This window comes from Bos javanicus, chromosome 10, assembly GCF_032452875.1.
Source record: "Bos javanicus breed banteng chromosome 10, ARS-OSU_banteng_1.0, whole genome shotgun sequence".
Taxonomy (NCBI): domain Eukaryota; kingdom Metazoa; phylum Chordata; class Mammalia; order Artiodactyla; family Bovidae; genus Bos; species Bos javanicus.
In genome coordinates, this window is record NC_083877.1 from 37,526,719 (window position 1) to 37,545,135 (window position 18,417).

The 18,417-nt window shown below is 38.5% G+C and overlaps 1 protein-coding gene across 3 annotated transcripts; it reads left to right on the forward strand.

The window, feature by feature from the left end:
• The first annotated feature begins 12 nt into the window (after positions 1-12).
• Positions 13-13,246, forward strand: HAUS2 (HAUS augmin like complex subunit 2). 3 transcript variants are annotated; one of them, XM_061430899.1, is made up of 6 exons: positions 13-105; positions 5,095-5,187; positions 5,516-5,585; positions 6,654-6,786; positions 9,224-9,332; positions 11,213-13,246. In XM_061430899.1, the coding sequence occupies exons 1-6, from the start codon at positions 13-15 to the stop codon at positions 11,420-11,422; spliced, it is 708 nt and encodes a 235-aa protein (XP_061286883.1). In that variant the 3' UTR covers positions 11,423-13,246. The 3 variants fall into 3 exon arrangements, with proteins under 3 accessions (XP_061286883.1, XP_061286885.1, XP_061286884.1); XM_061430901.1 differs by having other exon boundaries at positions 22-105; positions 5,148-5,187; XM_061430900.1 differs by lacking the exon at positions 13-105 and adding an exon at positions 165-313.
• The last annotated feature ends 5,171 nt before the right edge of the window (positions 13,247-18,417 follow it).

An 18,417-nucleotide genomic window follows, 5' to 3' on the forward strand; every position in this document is an offset into this window, starting at 1 on the left:
TGGCTCACAGCCATGGCCGCGGCGAACCCCTGGGACCCGGCTACCGCGCCAAACGCTGCTGGGCTACTGCTGGGCCATTTCATTACATCGGAGTTGGTCACTGAGGTGCGTGGCGACGATGGCGTCATTAAGGAGGTGTACCCGGTGGCGACAGAAGCTGGCTGTGAGGTGGTGGTGCTGGCTGCCGGAGTGGGTGTGAGGGTGCTGGCTGGAGGCCGATAGGGCTGCTTGCTGGCAGAAGTGACTAGGCCGCGGTGGGTTATGCAAAAATGGGGCTCTGAGTAGATGGTGTCTGGCAGGCGAGATATCTCAGGTCAGTTCGTGGGCGATAATAAAAACTAATGTTTCCCCGCCTTTTTTCAATCCAGTGATAGCCGCCTCTAGATTGTATGGATGGCGGGGTTGGGAAATAATGGGTAGATAGTTAAAACGGACGTTCCCAAACGATGCTCACTGTGTAAAATATTGAAGCCTTACGAAGCGCTGGGCCCGGGAGGGCGCCAAGGGAAGCACGCATCTTTACAGGCTAGGGAGTCGGGGGGCTGGGGGGTGGGGAGGGGGTTATTGGCGAGAAAGACCCGAAAGGCCTGGATATGAATGGCAAAACATAACCACAGCACTCCCCAATTCTCATCTTCCTCACTTCTCTCCTGTGTTTTCTTCCTCCCAACTTGTCTAGGGCTCTGGGAGATAGTGAAGGACAGGGAAGCCTGTCATGCTGCAGTCCTTGGGGTTACAGAGTCAGACAACTTGTATAGTCCAGTTCTGTAACAAAGTAATTTGATAAATTCATACTATAAGACATTTTGGATTTGTCAGTCTAGAATGTATTGGTAGAAGATAAACCAAGGGAATAAGTCTCTGGTGAGTTAGGCTGCTGATTGCTTTGGGAAGGATCTTCCTTGTGTCCTTCAAGTAAGGCTAATTAGACATACTTGTTTTGCCAACAGGTAAGATCTACCAATCCATAGCTCCTTAAAACCATCTTATAATCTTACTACACAGCTAGATCCAGTGAGGAAACTTCTCAGATTTGTAGCATGATTCTACTTTAAGCAAACTGTACATATGAAAACCTATTTTTATTATAAGGATTTATCATTCTTTCAGAATGATGTATTATACAATCCCTTTAAACAGTCAGTACACATCATCCAACGTGCGTTAAAAATTAAGAGTGATGCTTAAAACTGTGTGATGTGATATGATACAACGCTTCTAGAAAATATAGCTTATTGAAGCTTTGTTCTATTTTGATCTGTCCATTGGAGAATGGTTTAGTGACAGAAAGGTAGGGTTAATTGTCTATAGGATAATACGGGATACTGCTTTGGCTTATGCCCTGTTGTTGTTGTTGTTGTTCTTACTCTGTGACCCCAGGGACTGCAGCCTGCCAGTCTTCCCTGTTCTTCACCATCTCCCAGAGTTTGCTCAAATTCATGTTCATTGAATTGGTGATGCTATCTAACCATCTCATCCTCTGCCATCCTCTTCTTCTTCTGCCTTCAGCCTTTCCCAGCATCAGGGTCTTTTCCAGTGAGTCGGCTCTTTGCATCAGGTGGCCAAAGTATTGGACCTTCAGCTCAGCATCAGTCCTTGCAATGAATATTTAGGATTGACTTCCTTTAGGATTACTGGTTTGATCTCCTTGCAGCCCGAAGGACTCTCAAGAGTCTTCTCCAGCACCGTAATTCAAAAGCATGGATTCTTTGGTGCTCAGCCAACTCTTACATCCATACACAACTACTGGAAAAACCATAACTTTGACTGTACGGACCTTTGTTGGCAAAGTGATGTCTCTGCTTTTTCATACTCTGTCTAGGTTTGTCATAGCTTTCCTTCCAAGGAGCTTCATAGCTACAGTCACCGTCCACACTGATTTTGGAGCCCAAGAAAATAAAATCTGTCACTGTTTCCAACCTTCTCCCATCTATTTGCCATGAAGTGATGGGACTGGATGCCATGATCTTAGTTTTTTGAGTGTTGAGTTTTAAGCCAGCTTTCTCAGTGTCCTCTTTCACCCTCATCAAGAGGCTCTTTGGTTCCTCTTCACTTTCTGCCATTAGAGTGGTATCTGCATATCTGAGGTTGTTAATATCCTCTTAGTGGCTTTGTGAAAGTGTTAATCGCTCAGTCGTGTCCCACTCTTTGCAACACCACTCTTTGTCCCACTCTTTGCAACTGTAACCCTCGAGGCTCCTCTGTCCATGGAAATCTCCAGGCAAGAACACTGGAGTGGGTAGCCTTTCCCTTCTCCAGGGGATCTTCCTGACTCAGGGATCAAACCCAGTCTCCCACATTGCAGGCAGATTCTTTACTATCTGAGCCACCACAGAAGTCCTTACATCCCAGATATTCCAGCAAACTTTGAGTCACAGTGCCTTGATCTGAGCTCCCTCTACTGGCAATACATGTGATAAGAATCCGGACCTAAAAAAACCCCCTCAGAATCTATTTTCTAATAGAAAGGAAGAGTACTACACATACATACTCATATAGTCTATTTTCTGTGTACTGCTCTCTTCCGCACCTCGCTACCATTTTAGAGCCTCTCTGTTATGCTGCCTCCCTTTTAATGTCCCTAGCTAGAATTCTGTATGAAGAAGAAAGGACAGAGAAAAAAAGAAAGGATGCTCACAGATACAAGCATGAACAGATATATAGATAACACAGTGTTATCAGGATTTTTACGTGAATGTCTAGACACGAATGTCCTGGATTTCAACTTGTACCTAGCAGCAGAGTAAACAGAAATACCCTAAACAGATGGCCCAGTGGCATGTAAAGTTCATCTAATATATAATGGTAGTTGTCAATAGTAAAGACTTTCGAATTTTCCAATCCTTGCTTTTTTTTTTTAAGGTGTTCCCTAAGTCACAGTCCTCAAAACAGAATTTCCATTCACTAGAGGAATTTGACTGTTTTTTTCTCTCCTCTCTCCTTTTCTTGAAAATTCTTGTTTTCCCTCTGGTTTCTCTTGCATGTTTTTGGATAAGCTCCATTATCCTGTTGTTGAACCCAAGAGTTTACTAGTTTGCAAACGTGCAACCAAGATTAGTGTACAAACATGGAAGGATGGAGAGGTACCAAAGAAGGAGGAAGTTACAGTGAGAAATAGGAGATGTTTTAATTTACCTTCTTACCTTTAATTTACTTCTAAGAGAGAGCAGAAAGAGTCAGGCCAATATAATGGAAATGCAAATTGAATGTATTCGCATTTCAGTCCTGTTAACACATTGGCAGTATAAAGTTGAACTAATACTTAACCTCCCCAGTCCTCAGGTTTGCCATCAGTAAAATATCGTGTGTTGTCTACCTCAGTGAATGGTATAACTATCTGTCCAGTCACCTGAAGCAGAATCCTTGGGAGTCATTACTGACTTGACTTCATTCCTCATTCCCTGTATCAACTAGGACTTACAAATGCCATCTTCTTAGGAACTAATATCTCTCCCTCCCTTTCCTTTTTAACTGTTACTGACCTAATCCAGTCTTATCTTCTCACCGGGTATGCTGTGGCAGCCACCTGTCTAAATATCCAACCTCCAGTCCAGCTTCACTAGTTTTTTGTCTGTTTGATGTTGTTGGCGCATTACTAGAGTAGGTTGGGGTTTTTTAACCCCACAATGTTGTGAAACTATTTTCAAACTTTTCTTTATTATCCCCAATGGAATCCACATACTCATTAAGCAGACACTTCCCACTCCTTCCTCCCCTCATCTCCATTAATTTTATTTTCCATACTATCTCCATTTACATTTCTAAAATAGGTATTATATATGATTGTGTCACTTCATCAGAAAACTTTAAATTGCCCTCATTTTCTGAATTATGATTGCTTATTATAGCTATCAAGATCTCCCATGATTATGTAGGAAACTATGTTTCCAGATTGATCTTCCCCTTCTCACATATATGTTAGTACTAACTGACAGTTACTGAGCATTTATAATGTCTAGAATACCTTTTCCTTACCATCCATCATGAGCTTGTTAAGGGCAGAGAGCTTGTTTCATTCATCTTTGAATCTTCCATTGTCTAACTCAATGTTTATAAAATTGATTATCATCATTCAGCCAACTTTTGCTATGAAGGGCCGTAGAATAAGTATTTGAGGCTTTTAGGTCCATAGGGTCAAAACTAAGCTATTTCAGTATGAGAACAACATGAGATAAGTAAATGAACGAAGTTGAGTTTCAGTGAAACTTTATTTCTGGACCCTAAAATTTGAATTTCATTTAATTTCCATGTGTCACAAAATATTTTTCTTTTGATTTTTTTCCTCCAACAATTAAGAAACATAAAAACCATTCTTAACCCTTAAGCTACACAAAAACAGGCAATGGGCTGTATTTAATTCATAGGCGGTAGCTTCCCAGCCCCTGGCCTATATGGTATCTGAAGTTCTTTCCTGTGCCAACATTCTAGAAAAGAAAAAGAAAATAGAAAAAACTATGGATGAAGCCAAGAGATGAAAAAGATAATGTTCTTATTCTATGATAACCTGCAATTTAAAAAAGTGATATAACAGACTGAAAGGATACAAAGGAAGTGGGGCAAGGGGGTAGGCTTTTTACAAGAATAATTATGCCTGGACAAAACTATTCCTTTATCTGAGAGAGGAAGGATATGGAAAGAGACAGTATGAATGACTTGTAGCCAACAGAGGTCATTTAATGAATCAGATGAATGATTCTGTGGCCCAGAGTGTTTGATTTTAGCCTCTAATCAGCAAGGCCTAATAGACTAGGTCTTGGTCATTTGTGTAGAAGTGGTTCTCTAGCAAACTCAGCCTTAGAATTCTCTGGTAAACTATCAGTAGTGCCTATCTGGTGTGCATGATGCTTTAGGAAATAGTACAAAGTGATTTTGTTTGTTTTTCTTATTTTTTAAATATTTGGGCAAAGGATTTGTGATAGTGGAGGTTTTAAAAACAGGAAATACACATTGCTACTATTCTGCTCTGTACTTCATTTTTCAGGGGGAGTGCTGGATATATCCTCATATTTTAGAAATGTGGGCATGCTATTCCAGTGCACACAGAAACTTTTTCTGACGTACTACTACTTACTTTGTCTGTTCACTTACCAATAGGAGATGTTAAATATGTCTAAGAAATCAACTTCTTGTTTTGTGAACTTCTCCAGACTACAGCAGATAACAGATATTCAAGCTGAAATCTACCAGGTAAATTTTGCTGGAGTTTCTACTTTCCACCTCTACTAAAGGAAAGCATCTTAATTGGTTCCAACAATTTTCTTGCAAGTACAATGGTATCTAGCACATAGCTGTGTAGGCTTTTCTTTGCAGTAGTTAATAACAGTAGTATTCATAGTAGTAATGAGTAGTGGCAATAGCAGCAACAGGGCTTAAACACCAAAATGAAAAGCTTCCATAACAAATCATCTTCCTGCTCCCTTTAAATATTCCTGAGTTAAAGACTGTCCTTTTTTAAAAATCAAAGTTTAAGCTTTTACTTCAGGTAAGCTAAGTGGTATTTTTGTCTCTAATGCAGAAAAACCTGGAAATTGAACTCCTAAGCCTAGAAAAAGATGCAGCAGATGTTGTCCATCCTTCCTTTTTGGGTAAGTGATTTAGTTAAATGAGTAATCATTAGAATGCCAACTTTTTCTTAAGATTACTTTAAATAAGCACCAGGATACAAGGTTATGATAAGTTTTCCAGATATTATGCCAAAGCTAACAAAGTCTGCTTTTCTGTGGGCTTAGCTATTGCAAATAGCATAAAAAGTGGCTGAGGTAGGAGCTCCTCAGTCAGTAGAGCTTAAAAGACAAAGGCTGAAGAATCTTACAGATGAAAGGATCCTAAAGGGACATGATAGCTAAAGCAAAGGGTAGCCATGGATTGAATATTTGATTAGAAAAAAAATTTTTTTTGGTATAAATGACATTATTATTATTATTATGATATTTGGTGATTAAATATAGGCTGCATTAAATATTGGTAGTATTATACCAATGTTAAATTATCTGAATTTAATAGTAGTGATTTGATTTTCTTATATAACTACACTTGTTGTTACATTAGAGAATGTTCCTGTTTGGGAAGATACATGCTTAAGTTTTAGAAGTAAAAGGTCAGGACATCTGCAGCTTACTCTCAAATTGGTTATGAAAAATATATGTATGTGAGTGTAAAGAAAGAGAAAAAATGTAGCCAAATGTTGGTTCGTGAGTCTAGGTGAAATGTATATGGGAATTCAGTCAGTGAACTTTTCTTGAAACTCTTCTGTAAGTTTGAGATTTTTTTAAAATAATTATTTAAGAGTCAGTTGATAGCCATTAACTGAATTCTGGGGAAAATACTGACATAAAAGTAGCTGATAAGACAAATGTTTACTTTTTAGTGTTCATATAGAATATCAGAGGCAAAGACTTTATGTGAAAAATATGGCTCTGGCTATAAAAAGTAGGAGTAGAATTGGAAAACACTAAGAATTTAGCACTAGATTGGATAGTCAGTAGGAAAGTAAGAGAAAATATTAATAGTTGAAAATGAAACTAGTATTGGGTATTAAAGATAGCAAAGGGGAGATATTTAGGAGAGAAATGGTGGGATTGATTTTTGATGTTGATAGTGATTTCAAAACTTGTCCTGTTGCTAACTATAAATTCTGATTCTGGTTTGTGTAGCTCAGAAGTGTCATAGTCTGCAAAGCATGAATAATCATTTGGAAGCAGTGCTAAAAGAAAAGCGGTCCCTCAGGCAAAGACTGTTGAAACCCATGTGCCAAGGAAACTTGCCTATTGAAGCTGTTTATCACAGGTTAGACTACAAAGTAGACATTAACAGTTACATGTTTCCTGAGGGTAGTTTTTGTTTAGACTAGTAATTATTTCATAGCATAATTCATTGAATAGTATATGAGTGATTGTATCTGTTATTAATGCTGATACATTAAACCAGAAAGAAAACCCTTTACTTTTAAAGAATTATAGCAATGGTGAAGAGAAAGGCATTTCTTTTGCCCAGTGTCTTGGAAATTATAATGACTTTAATGAAAGAAATTAGATTTATAACATAGTAAGGTAGATGGCACCCCATAGTAAGGCAGTGGCACCGCACTCCAGTACTCTTGCCTGGAAAATCCCATGGACGGAGGAGCCTGGTAGGCTGCAGTCCGTGAGGTCGCTAAGAGTCGGACACGACTGAGCGACTTCACTTTCACTTCTTACTTTCATGCATTGGAGAAGGAAATGGCAACCCACTGCAGTCTTCTTGCCTGGAGAATCCCAGGGATGGCGGAGTCTGGTGGGCTGTCGTCTATGGGGTCACACAGAGTCGGACACAACTGAAGCGACTTAGCAGCAGCAGCAGCAGCAAGGTGGATGAAATCATTTTTATTGTGTATAGACAGTTTTCTGTGATGTAAATTTATTATGTTAATATCTGTATATAAAAATTCTGTTGGGGGAGTTTAAGCAGGGACAGATGAACACAGGGTCAACTAAAAGGAGGAAAATTACAATTCTGATCTCACCTGTGCTGACTGTATGCCTCAGAGCCTTGGTCAAATGACTTAAGTTTTTTTGTTTTTCCAGGTGTGCAAAGATATATTTTAATCCTCACAGAGTTTTTACATACACTTTGAAATTTATAACAACTATCAGACCACGGGTGTTTTTTCATCCCATTATAACAGCAGGAGTTCACATCAGAGTTCATTAGTTTATGTCAAGTTCCACCCTGACAGATCTGCAAGATCATATCCCCTCAAAGTCAGAATTTAAGATTTCACATGAAATATTAATCTCTTACTCTTTCTCTCCAACAAACATACATTATATACAAATAATGTTGTGTCTCTCTTAAGGATGTGATAGTGATAATGTGATTTAGTTTTTTTCCATGCAAGGATTTGCAAAATTGGTTTTGTACCTCAGTGTTATAAGAGGGTTGTGGTCAAAGGAGATTTCCTTTGGAGAGTTGCTAAAGTGTTATGTTATGTCTGCCTTATTCTGCCACAGGGAGATGAGGGGGTTTCCTTCCCCCTTCAATTTAAACTTAACAGAGCCCAGACTGTGTCTCCTGGAGTCTATGGAGCCCAAAAATCAATACCAAACACATATGAGGAAAAAACAAATGAAACTTGCCAACTATCTGCCTAACAGAGAGGTTGTCTACTTGAAAGTTACACAGTCGTGTCTGACTCTTTGTGATCCTATGGACTGTAGCCTGCCCGGCTCCTCTGTCCATGGAATTCTCCAGGCAAGAGTACTGGAGTGGGTTGCCATTTCCTTCTCCGTGACTTAAGTTTTTATCTTAGCTTCCCATTCCATAGAAGGGGCATGCTCTCTTTTTCTCAAAGGAGAATGGGAAGTATCAAATTGAAAGTGTAGGTTATTAATAATAAATAATAAAATTAAAAAGCAGGCATCTGGGGATCTGATTGCTTTCTCCAACCAGTGTCTTACTAACTGACCCTGAGCTGATCAGTATTTCCTTTTTAAAAAAAAAAAAATTATTTATTTGGCTATGACAGGTCTTAGTTACAGCATACAGGATCTTTAATTGTGGCATGCAGGATCTAGTTCCCTGACCAGGGATGGAACCCAGGCCCCTTGCATTGGGGAGTGCAGAGTCTTAACTGCTGGACCACCAGGGAACAGTATTTCCTCTTAAATGTCAAATCTTTTACCTTACAGTCAAATAATAGATATACAAATCCCATGCTTGTGAATATATTCAGTATAGTAAAACATCATTAATGTATATACTATACATTATAAATATCAGAAGAACTAAGTAATAATTTGAAGGCATTTTGCAAATACAAAGATTTAAAGTAGTTTCATGTGTAGGCTATTTCAGTGAAGCACATTTATCCTTGTTGTCTTCACCCTTCACCAAGAAGAAGTGGATTGAAATGGAATGAGGTTTTACCTAGAGAAATTTTTTTACTTATGTGAGAAAATTATTAACATTCATGTTTGTCTAATATTAGGTAACAGTAGACACGATTAGTGTTGTCTCTCTGTGTTTTTCTGTTTGGATGACAAGCTAATCCTGTTTAAAATGAAAGAGAAGGACCTTTTTTATCACTGATATTTCCATGAATGCAGAAAGGTTATTAATGACTCATTGGGTAGATTGTAATTCTCTTATTTCATATTAAAAGTTCTAATTAAAGGGAAAAAAGAAAACACAAAATATCTGAAGTGGAAAAAAAAATAGTTGACTTTTTTTTTTCTCCTTCTTTCAGATACATGGTGCATTTGCTGGAATTGGCAGTAACTTTCATTGAGCGATTAGAAGATCATCTTGAAACAATTAGAAATATCCCTCATTTAGATGCAGATCTAAAGAAAATGGTGAGTATTACCAATAGCATTTAGGTACTTCATCATCTCCTTTCACCTTGCTTAACTATCATTGATTCTTTTATACTAGAATCTCAAATGTGTGATCTCTCTGTTTAACTTTTTGATGGCTAATATTATCAGTGAATTATTTTTTTAATCAGATGTGATCAATCCCTTCCCTCAGATTCTCAAGGTATATATTCTTGAGAATATATATATATTCTCAAAGCTAATATTATCAGTGAATTATTTTTTTAATCAGATGTGATCAATCCCTTCCCTCAGATTCTCAAGGTATATATTCTTGAGAATATATATATATTCTCAAAGTATATAAGATACTTTCTACTTTATAGTATTATTTGCCCAGTTAGTACAGCTGCTGCTGTTGTTGCTGCTGCTGCTGCTAAGTCGCTTCAGTCGTGTCCAACTCTGTGCGACCCCATAGATGGCAGCCCACCAGGCTCCCTCGTCCCTGGGATTCTCCAGGCAAGAACACTGGAGTGGGTTGCCATTTCTTTCTCCAAAGTATGAAAGTGAAAAGTGAAAGTAAACTTGCTCAGTCGTGTCCGACTCTTAGCGACCCCATGGACTGCAGCCCACCAGGCTCCTCTGTCCCTGGGATTTTCCAGGCAAGAGTACTGGAGTGGGGTGCCATTGCCTTCTCCGAGTACAGCAGAGAATGATAAAGAAGATGCTATCTATTAAGCACAGAAAAAGGGGTGATTACTTTCACTTTTAAGAAGATTGGGACTAGAATAGGAAGTAGGAATACTTCAGTAAAGTTTTAAATAGGAGTTAGAAACAAGCTGCATCTTGAAGAATTAGTGAAAAAGAGTAGTTAAGCCAAAAGCAGTTTGAGAGAAGACATGAAAATTAGAGAGCATAGGTATTTGAGGGAAGAATGGTACTCCAGTTGATTTTTTAAGGGTATTGAGAGGGAGATTGGCTCAGGGTTAGTTCATGGAATATTTTGAAAATCAGACTAAGAAGTTTAGACTTTGAGTATTGGGGAACTGTTGGATGTTTTTTTCATTTGTTTTTAGAGTAGTGCACAGAGGGTTGATTTACTTAATCAGAACTGTAGTTTAATCATGGAGAAAACAACTGGGTAGAGTAGACTGAGCCTTGTCACTCCCAAGTATGAGCATAGCATCAGTATCTCCTGGAACTTTGTTAGAAATGCAGAACTTCTTCACCTTAGACCTTCAGTATCTGAATCTATAGTTTAACAAGTTCCTCAGGTGATTTCTGTACACATTAAAATTTGCTGAGCTGTGGGTTAGAGGACTAGGTAGAGGAACCAACGGCAAGAAACTTGGATAATAAATACAGTTTTTCAAATGAAAGATTTAAAGCATCTGAATACAAAGGATTGTGCTGATTATTTTAGATTCTGGAGGTCAAGTTTCTATCACATGGCTACTATTTGGACAAATGACACATCCAAGGAATGAAGTTTCTAGCCTTGGGGACTTGAGGATGAGTAGTATCAAGAGATTAAAGAAACCAATAATTTTATTTTCTGACATGTCTTATACAGAGAGTAAATGTTTAGTCATGGTTTGTTGAACTGTAGTTAAATTGAGTTTGAGATACTGAATATGCATCTAGATGGAGATTTCCAGAAAACTGAAATGTAGGACTGAACTTTAAGAAGGTTAGTTTGACAGTATAGACTGTCATCTACATGAAGGTGATCAGTAAAGACAAAGGAGAGTTGAGCTCAAAGAAAAAAAATGTGTAGGAGATTTAAGGAGCCTTTGTATTAAGAGGCTGGAAAAGATAAGTTGTTAACTTTTGGTGTCATAATTATGATGATACAGTAATGATGTATTAATGATAGACATGGTTTCTCTCCTGTTTTCCCCTTCTTTCATATGTTACAGAGCACAGCTTTAGCAAAGATGGATATATTGGTGACTGAGACAGAAGAACTGGCAGAGAATATACTCAAGTGGCGAGAACAACAAAAGGAAGTTTCCTCTTATATCCCCAAAATATTAGCTGAAAAAAATTCTCTTCATAAACATGATGTTATAGTGCCTCCTTTACCTCTTACTTCTAAAGTTAATGTTCAAACTATTAATGCCAAGTAATTATCAACTGTTTATTTTTATTTAATTATATGTAATTGTGTGAAGCCCATTTCTAGTCAATTATAACACAGGTATTTATAGACTTTGCCACTAGCCAAACTGAAAGAGCCCTCTTTATATTGAAATACTAAGATTCCAAGTTCATTAAGACAAAACTGAGTTTTCTTTTGTTTTCCATGTATTTTTATTCCACTTTTCAGTAAAGCTCAAATATAAGTATGGCAGTTTATTAACATGAGTGCATTAATCATATCTTAGGTAGCAGACTTTATTATGTTTTTTAAAAATGCATGTTTTTGAATTAGAAGAGTCTAGAATCTCAAAGTATGTTGATTATTCCTATGGGATTGTCACTAAGTGTGCAGAAGAATAACAGCAGATCAAAGGCCTGCTTGTAAAGTTGGACCTTGGCTGGCATCTGGAAACTTAGATTCCAAGAGGGTTCCCTCCACTCTCGTCAGTTAAGAGTTGCTTGCTGTGACTAAGGTGTTTGTACAGTGTGGTTTGTGCTAACACATGCCTTCTTCCTGGGAATCTAGAATTTGCATATATGCTAGGAAGGATGTACCTATGTGAATAGCCCACAATAACAACCCTGGCACAGCTTGTTTCTTTGTTTTGTATTGTTTTGGCCCTGCTGTGTGGCTTGTGAGATCTCAGTTCTCCAGCCAGGTATTGAACCCGGGCTGTTGGCAGTGAAAGCATGGAGTCCTGACCACTGAACTGCCAGGGAATTCCCTGGCGCTGCATCTTTTGTTTTTGTTTGTTTGTTTGTGGCACTGCATCTTTAATGAGGTTTTATGGTAGACAACCTTTCACACATGTCACAATTCAGTTGCTGGAGGAATTAAGCACATCCTGTGGGACTCTATTGGCAGAGGACTCTGGAAGTTTGTGCCTGGTTTCCCCCCAGACTTTGCCCTGTACACCTTTTGCTTTGCTCTTCTGCTTTGAATGCTTTTGCTGGAGCACACATCATAGCCATGAGTACAGTGATATGCTGAGTCCTATGAGTCCTCCGAGCATCTCATCAAACCAGGGTGACAGGGAAAGGGGTTTATGGGGACCCGACATATGAAGCAGTTCCAGAGGGTATTCACTGGCAGCCTTAGAAACAGGCCAAAAAGCAAAGTAGAGCAAAGAAAAGAAAAAGGCACATTATGGTAAAACTTTGAGAGGTTTTACCTCACAAGTTGCTCAGATATTTTACATATCAGAGTTTATTATGCATACAAAAGAGACTGGGTATACTAAGTCTTAGGATGTATTTATTTGTATCAGGAGTAAAACTACTCTTGGCTTATTTTCAGACGTAAGGTTCTCTTTTGCTTTAAATGTATGCTTCAGTATTTTTATGCTATTGCATTCTCTATCACCGGAATTCACTTATCCCTGTAGTCAGCACACTCTTAAAGACAAGAAGACCTCAACATAGTGGGTGAGTTAAGTAGTTATCCATAAGGAAACAGTATCATTACCCAAAACTATCCTGCTAAAACAACATGTTTTGAAGCCTGTTTTGCTGACCTTTGCAACTGGGGTATAGAAGAGTTGTCATAATGTCTTGAATATTGCTGAACATTGCCTAGACACCCCAAGCAAAACTTTTAGTTGTATTTCATTAGAAATCCATTCAAGTCCATTCTTGGTTTCAAACATCTTACTAAGCATTTTCTTCATGTAATTTCATATATGTATATATGAGTATATATATTTTTTATGTCACAGTTATTGATATATATGATTGTTTTCAGTATTATTTTTGCCTTTTTTTGTCTTTTATGTCTTTTTCAAAATAAATAAACATTTAGTTCCTAACTAAAATTTTGTGGTCCTTGTCTGAATTCTGTATTGAAAGGACAGATCCTTTATTTAGCATACACAGTTAAAAGTATAAGGATACAGGTTATCTGATTCACAAAAGCTTCAGGTAAGTTGAGACTGAGGTCTACTACAAAGAGAAAAACTAACTTAGTACTATGCTGAAGTCAATAAGTGTGGATCAGTTGTTCTTTTCCCCCAGCTTCTAGACATGTAGATACTATCAATGTTGTTTAGTCACTAAGTCGGGTCTGGACTGTAGCCCACCAGGCTCCTCTGTCCACGGGATTTCCCAGGCAAGAATACTGGAGTGGGTTGCCATTTCCTTCTCCAGGGGATTTTCCCAACCCATGGCTCTTGCATCTCCTGAATTGGCAGACAGAGTCTTTACCAGGGGAAGCGCCATGTGTGAGTGCTCAGTTGCTTTAGTAGTGTCTGACTCTTTGTGGCCCTGTGAACTGTAATCCACCAGGCTCCTCAGTCTATGGGATTCTCCTGACAAGCATACTGGAGTGGGTTGCCATGCCCTCCAGGGGATCTTCCCAACCCAGGGATTGAATTGAGTCTTCTGTGTCTCCTGCATTGCAGCAGATTCTTTAGCGTTAAGCCACTGGGGAAGCCCAAGGGAAGCCCCAGATACTATCAATAAAACCATCCAAACAAAAATAGTTCTGAATGTTTTTCTACTTACACTAGATGTGTGAGAGTTGTGAATTCACTTCCAACACAAGAATGATGCTACTTTATGAAGACCATTCTGAAGAAATTTGAATTGCCTGATTTTTCCAGCACTTTTCTTATTTTACCCCTTGCTCTGATTTGTGATTCTGCCAACCTGACCCCTGTTATCCTCTCAACGTTCCATATAGTTAGGCAAATAGTCTGAGGAACAGGAAAACCCAAAGGGTTTCCTGACATGCAAAATAGAGGGTTGAGATATTAATAAAATTAATCAATGTATTATGGAATTTCCTAAGGTGTAATCCCTGTAAAACATGAATTTATATGAGATTTATTCTGCAATTTGGGGAATCTACTCATGTAATTAATTTTATCTTAGAAATTAGTATAATTCAAGATAAGCAGATCATGTTCTAGAGTTCTTTTTATTTTGCCTTTTCTTTTTCCTTTCTCACCATTTCCAAGTTAATTTTCTCTTCTTTTGGAAAAACCACATAAATGTTTGTAGGAAAAGATTTACATTAGGATGTAGTAAGAGCAGGAGTCTAGCAATTTATGAACTTTTCCTAGGAGATGATGGACATCCAAGGTTGCACTACCCAAATTTAGGGTACCAAAACAGGAGTCAAATATCTTACTTGAGACTTAGAATCACTTTAGTGTAGAAGGCTAGTAAAAAGGAAGTCATTCATTTCCTGAAGGCTGTGGTGAGATAACATTTTCAAGGAGACCCTACACAGACTCAATATGCTTCCTTGTCAAAAATTAATTTACCTCAAGATGGCAACATATACTTATTTTTGATCAGTAGATATAATATTTTCTGTAACTTATATTTTCTTTTCTGAGTCTTAGCTTTTGTGGGGCATAAAAATTTACCTTGGTCAATAAACATTTACTTGAAAAACTGCAGGATGGAAGGCTTTCTGCAGAAAACCTGATGATAGGTGGGACTCACTGAACAGTATATCAGTAATCTGAGCTGCCTTTTCTCTCCAAGCACATCTTATATTCTTTCCATCTCCCACTCCAAATTCAGAGATTTAGAGACAGGGCTTGTCTTTAGCTATTACATTACGGACAGTAATAGCAAAGGCGAATTAGATCTGGTTTTGAATCCAAGTTCCACCATTTACTAGCTGTGTATTCTTTCTAACTTATTTAGTATCAGTCTCACTTTCCTCATCTCTCAAATGAGATGATAACAGTACCTACTTCATGGATTCTTGGGAAGAGTAAACAAGATAATGCATAAAAACCATTCACTGCTGCTGCTGCTAAGTCACTTCAGTGGGGACTGCCCCCACCTGTTAGAAACTGGGTCCAGAACCTTTAAGCTCTTAATGAAATGATGATCTAATTAATTCAGAGGATGCTCACTAGTGGCTGCAAATAGCACAAAAAGAAAGACAGGTGCCAATTGATTTAATGAAGGCTCTAGATTGAAATACTAAACCAGAAAAAATACAGAGGATAGAAAAACAATTAAATATCACCTTAGTGATCAATCTGTTAAATTAGTCTGTGGGTAATTTACAGAAAAAGCTGCCTGGTTTCTTAAACAAATACATGCCAAAGCAGGAAAGGAGGGGGACAAAGAAGCTACTGAATAAAAGATTAAAAGACATATCAACCAATATTTGGATCCTCATTCAAACAAAGAGATGGTTAAAAAACTTATACTCATGTATTTGATGGTGTTAGGAAACTAGTGTCTTTGGTTGTGATAATTGTATTACGGCTATGTTAAAAAGGTAGACTTCATCATTCAAAGGCACATATTGAAACACTTATGAGCGATATAACTAAAAATATAGAGTACTGTTATGCCAACTTCTCCAATCTGAAGATAGAACTATACATGCACATAAGATATATATATATATGCACACACACATACACACACACCTGGCTAGGACTCCATACACACACATTCACTCACACACACACACCTGGCTAGGACTCCATGCTTTCACCGTGGTCAGGGAACACAATGTGTGTTTATATAAATACATATATATATATATATGTATATATATAAAATGTATATGTATTTGGCTCCAACATTCGGCTTGCAGGATCTTAGTTCCCTGACCGGGGTGAAAGCACAGAATCCTAGCCACTGAACTGCCAGGGAATTGCCAAGATAGAAATATATTAACATAGCAATACTTCCCCCATCCCAGCTTTACTGAGAAATAATTAACATATAACATTGTGGAAGTTTAAATCATACAACATGATTATTTCATACATGTATACATTGTGAAACATTAATATTGGTTAATATATCCTTCATCTCACATAATTACCTTTTTTGTGTGTGTGTGTGGTAGTGGTGGTGAGAATATTTAAGATTTATTCCAGGGTGGGAGGGACGTCCATGGGGGAAAGGATATATGTATACATATAGCTAATAAGTGAAAGGCAAAGGAGAAAAGGAAAGATATACCCATGTGAATCCAGAGTTCCAAAGAATAGCAAGGAGAGATAAGAAAGCCTTTCTAAGTGAACAATGCAAAGAAATAGAGGAAAACAATAGAATGGGAAAGACTAGAGATCTCTTCAAGAATATTAGAGATACCAAGGGAACATTTCATGCAAAGATGGGCACAATAAAGGACAGAAATGGTATGGACCTAACAGAAGCAGAAGATATTAAGAAGAGGTGGCAAGAAAACATAGCAGAAGTATACAAAAAAGATCTTGATGACCCAGATAACCATGATGTTGTGATCACTCACCTAGAGCCAGACATCTTGGAGGGCGAAGTCAAGTGGGCCTTAGGAAGCACTACTATGAAAAAAGCTAGTGGAGGTGATGGAATTCCAGCTGAGCTATTTCCTAAATATATTCCCTAAATATTTCCTAAATATTCCTAAATATTTCCTAAATCCTAAAAGATGCTGCTGTGAAAGTGCTACATTCAATATGCCAGCAAATCTGGAAAACTGTGGCACTGGCCACAGGACTGGAAAAGGTCAGTTTTCATTCCAATCCCAAAGAAGGACAATGCCAAACAATGTTCAAACTACCACACATGGCACTCATTTCACATGCTAGCAAAGTAATGCTCAAAATTCTCCAAGCCAGGCTTCAGCATTATGTGAACCGTGAAATTCCAGATGTTCAAGCTGGTTTTAGAAAAGGCAGAGGAACCAGAGATCAAATTGCCAACATCCTCTGGATCATAGAAAAAGCAAGAGAATTCCATAAAAACATCTACTGCTGCTTCATTGACTATGCTAAAGCCTTGACTCTGTGGATCACAAGGAGATGGGAATACCAGGCCACCTTACCTGCCTCCTGAGAAACCTGTATGTATGCAGGTCAAGAAGCAATAATTAGAACCAGACATGGAACAACGGACTGATACAGAATTGGGAAAGGAGTACATCAAGGCTGTATATTGTCACCCTGCTTATTTAACTTATATGCAGAGTATACCACACAAAATGCCAGACTGAATGAAGCACAAGCTGGAATCAAGATTGCCAGGAGAAATATCAATAACCCAAGATATGCAGATGACATCACCCTTATGGCAGAAATCGAAGAGGAACTAAAGAGCCTCTCGATGAAGGTGAAAGAGGAGAGAGTAAAAGCTGGCTTAAAACTCAACATTAAAAAAATCATGGCATCCGGTCCCATCAGATCAGATCAGATCAGATCAGTCGCTCAGTCGTGTCCGACTCTTTGCGACCCCATGAATCGCAGCACGCCAGGCCTCCCTGTCCATCACCAACTCCCAGAGTTCACTCAGACTCACGTCCATCGAGTCAGTGGTGCCATCCAGCCATCTCATCCTCTGTCGTCCCCTTCTCCTCTTGCCCCCAATCCCTCCCAGCATCAGTCTTTTCTAATGAGTCAACTCTTAGCATGAGGTGGCCAAAGTACTGGAGTTTCAGCTTGAGCATCATTCCTTCCAAAGAAATCCCAGGGCTGATCTCCTTCAGAATGGACTGGTTGGATCTCCTTGCAGTCCAAGGGACTCTCAAGAGTCTTCTCCAACACCACAGTTCAAAAGCATCAATTCTTCGGTGCTCAGCCTTCTTCACAGTCCAACTCTCACATCCATACATGACCACAGGAAAAACCATAGCCTTGACTAGATAAACCTTTGTTGGCAAAGTAATGTCTCTGCTTTTGAATATGCTATCTAGGTTGGTCATAACTTTCCTTCCAAGGAGTAAGTGTCTTTTAATTTCATGGCTGCAGTCACCATCTGTAGTGATTTTGGAGCCCAGAAAAATAAAGTCTGACACTGTTTCCACTGTTTCCCCATCTATTTCCCATGAAGTGATGGGACTGGATGCCATGATCTTCGTTTTCTGAATGTTGAGCTTTAAGCCAACTTTTTCACTCTCCATTTTCACTTTCATCAAAAGGCTTTTTAGTTCCTCTTCACTTTCTGCCATAAGGGGGGTATCATCTGCATATCTGAGGTTATTGATCACTTCATGGCAAACAGATGGGGAAACAATGGAAAGAGT

What these genes read in the sequence shown, in the direction of transcription:
- HAUS2 (XM_061430899.1), top strand. Translation starts at nt 13, where the DNA reads ATGGCCGCGGCGAACCCCTGGGACCCGGCTACCGCGCCAAACGCTGCT. An exon ending in CATCGGAGTTGGTCACTGAG is followed by an intron (nt 106 to 5,094) that starts GTGCGTGGCGAC and finishes ACTTACCAATAG; the next exon opens with GAGATGTTAAATATGTCTAA. An exon ending in TGTCCATCCTTCCTTTTTGG is followed by an intron (nt 5,586 to 6,653) that starts GTAAGTGATTTA and finishes TGGTTTGTGTAG; the next exon opens with CTCAGAAGTGTCATAGTCTG.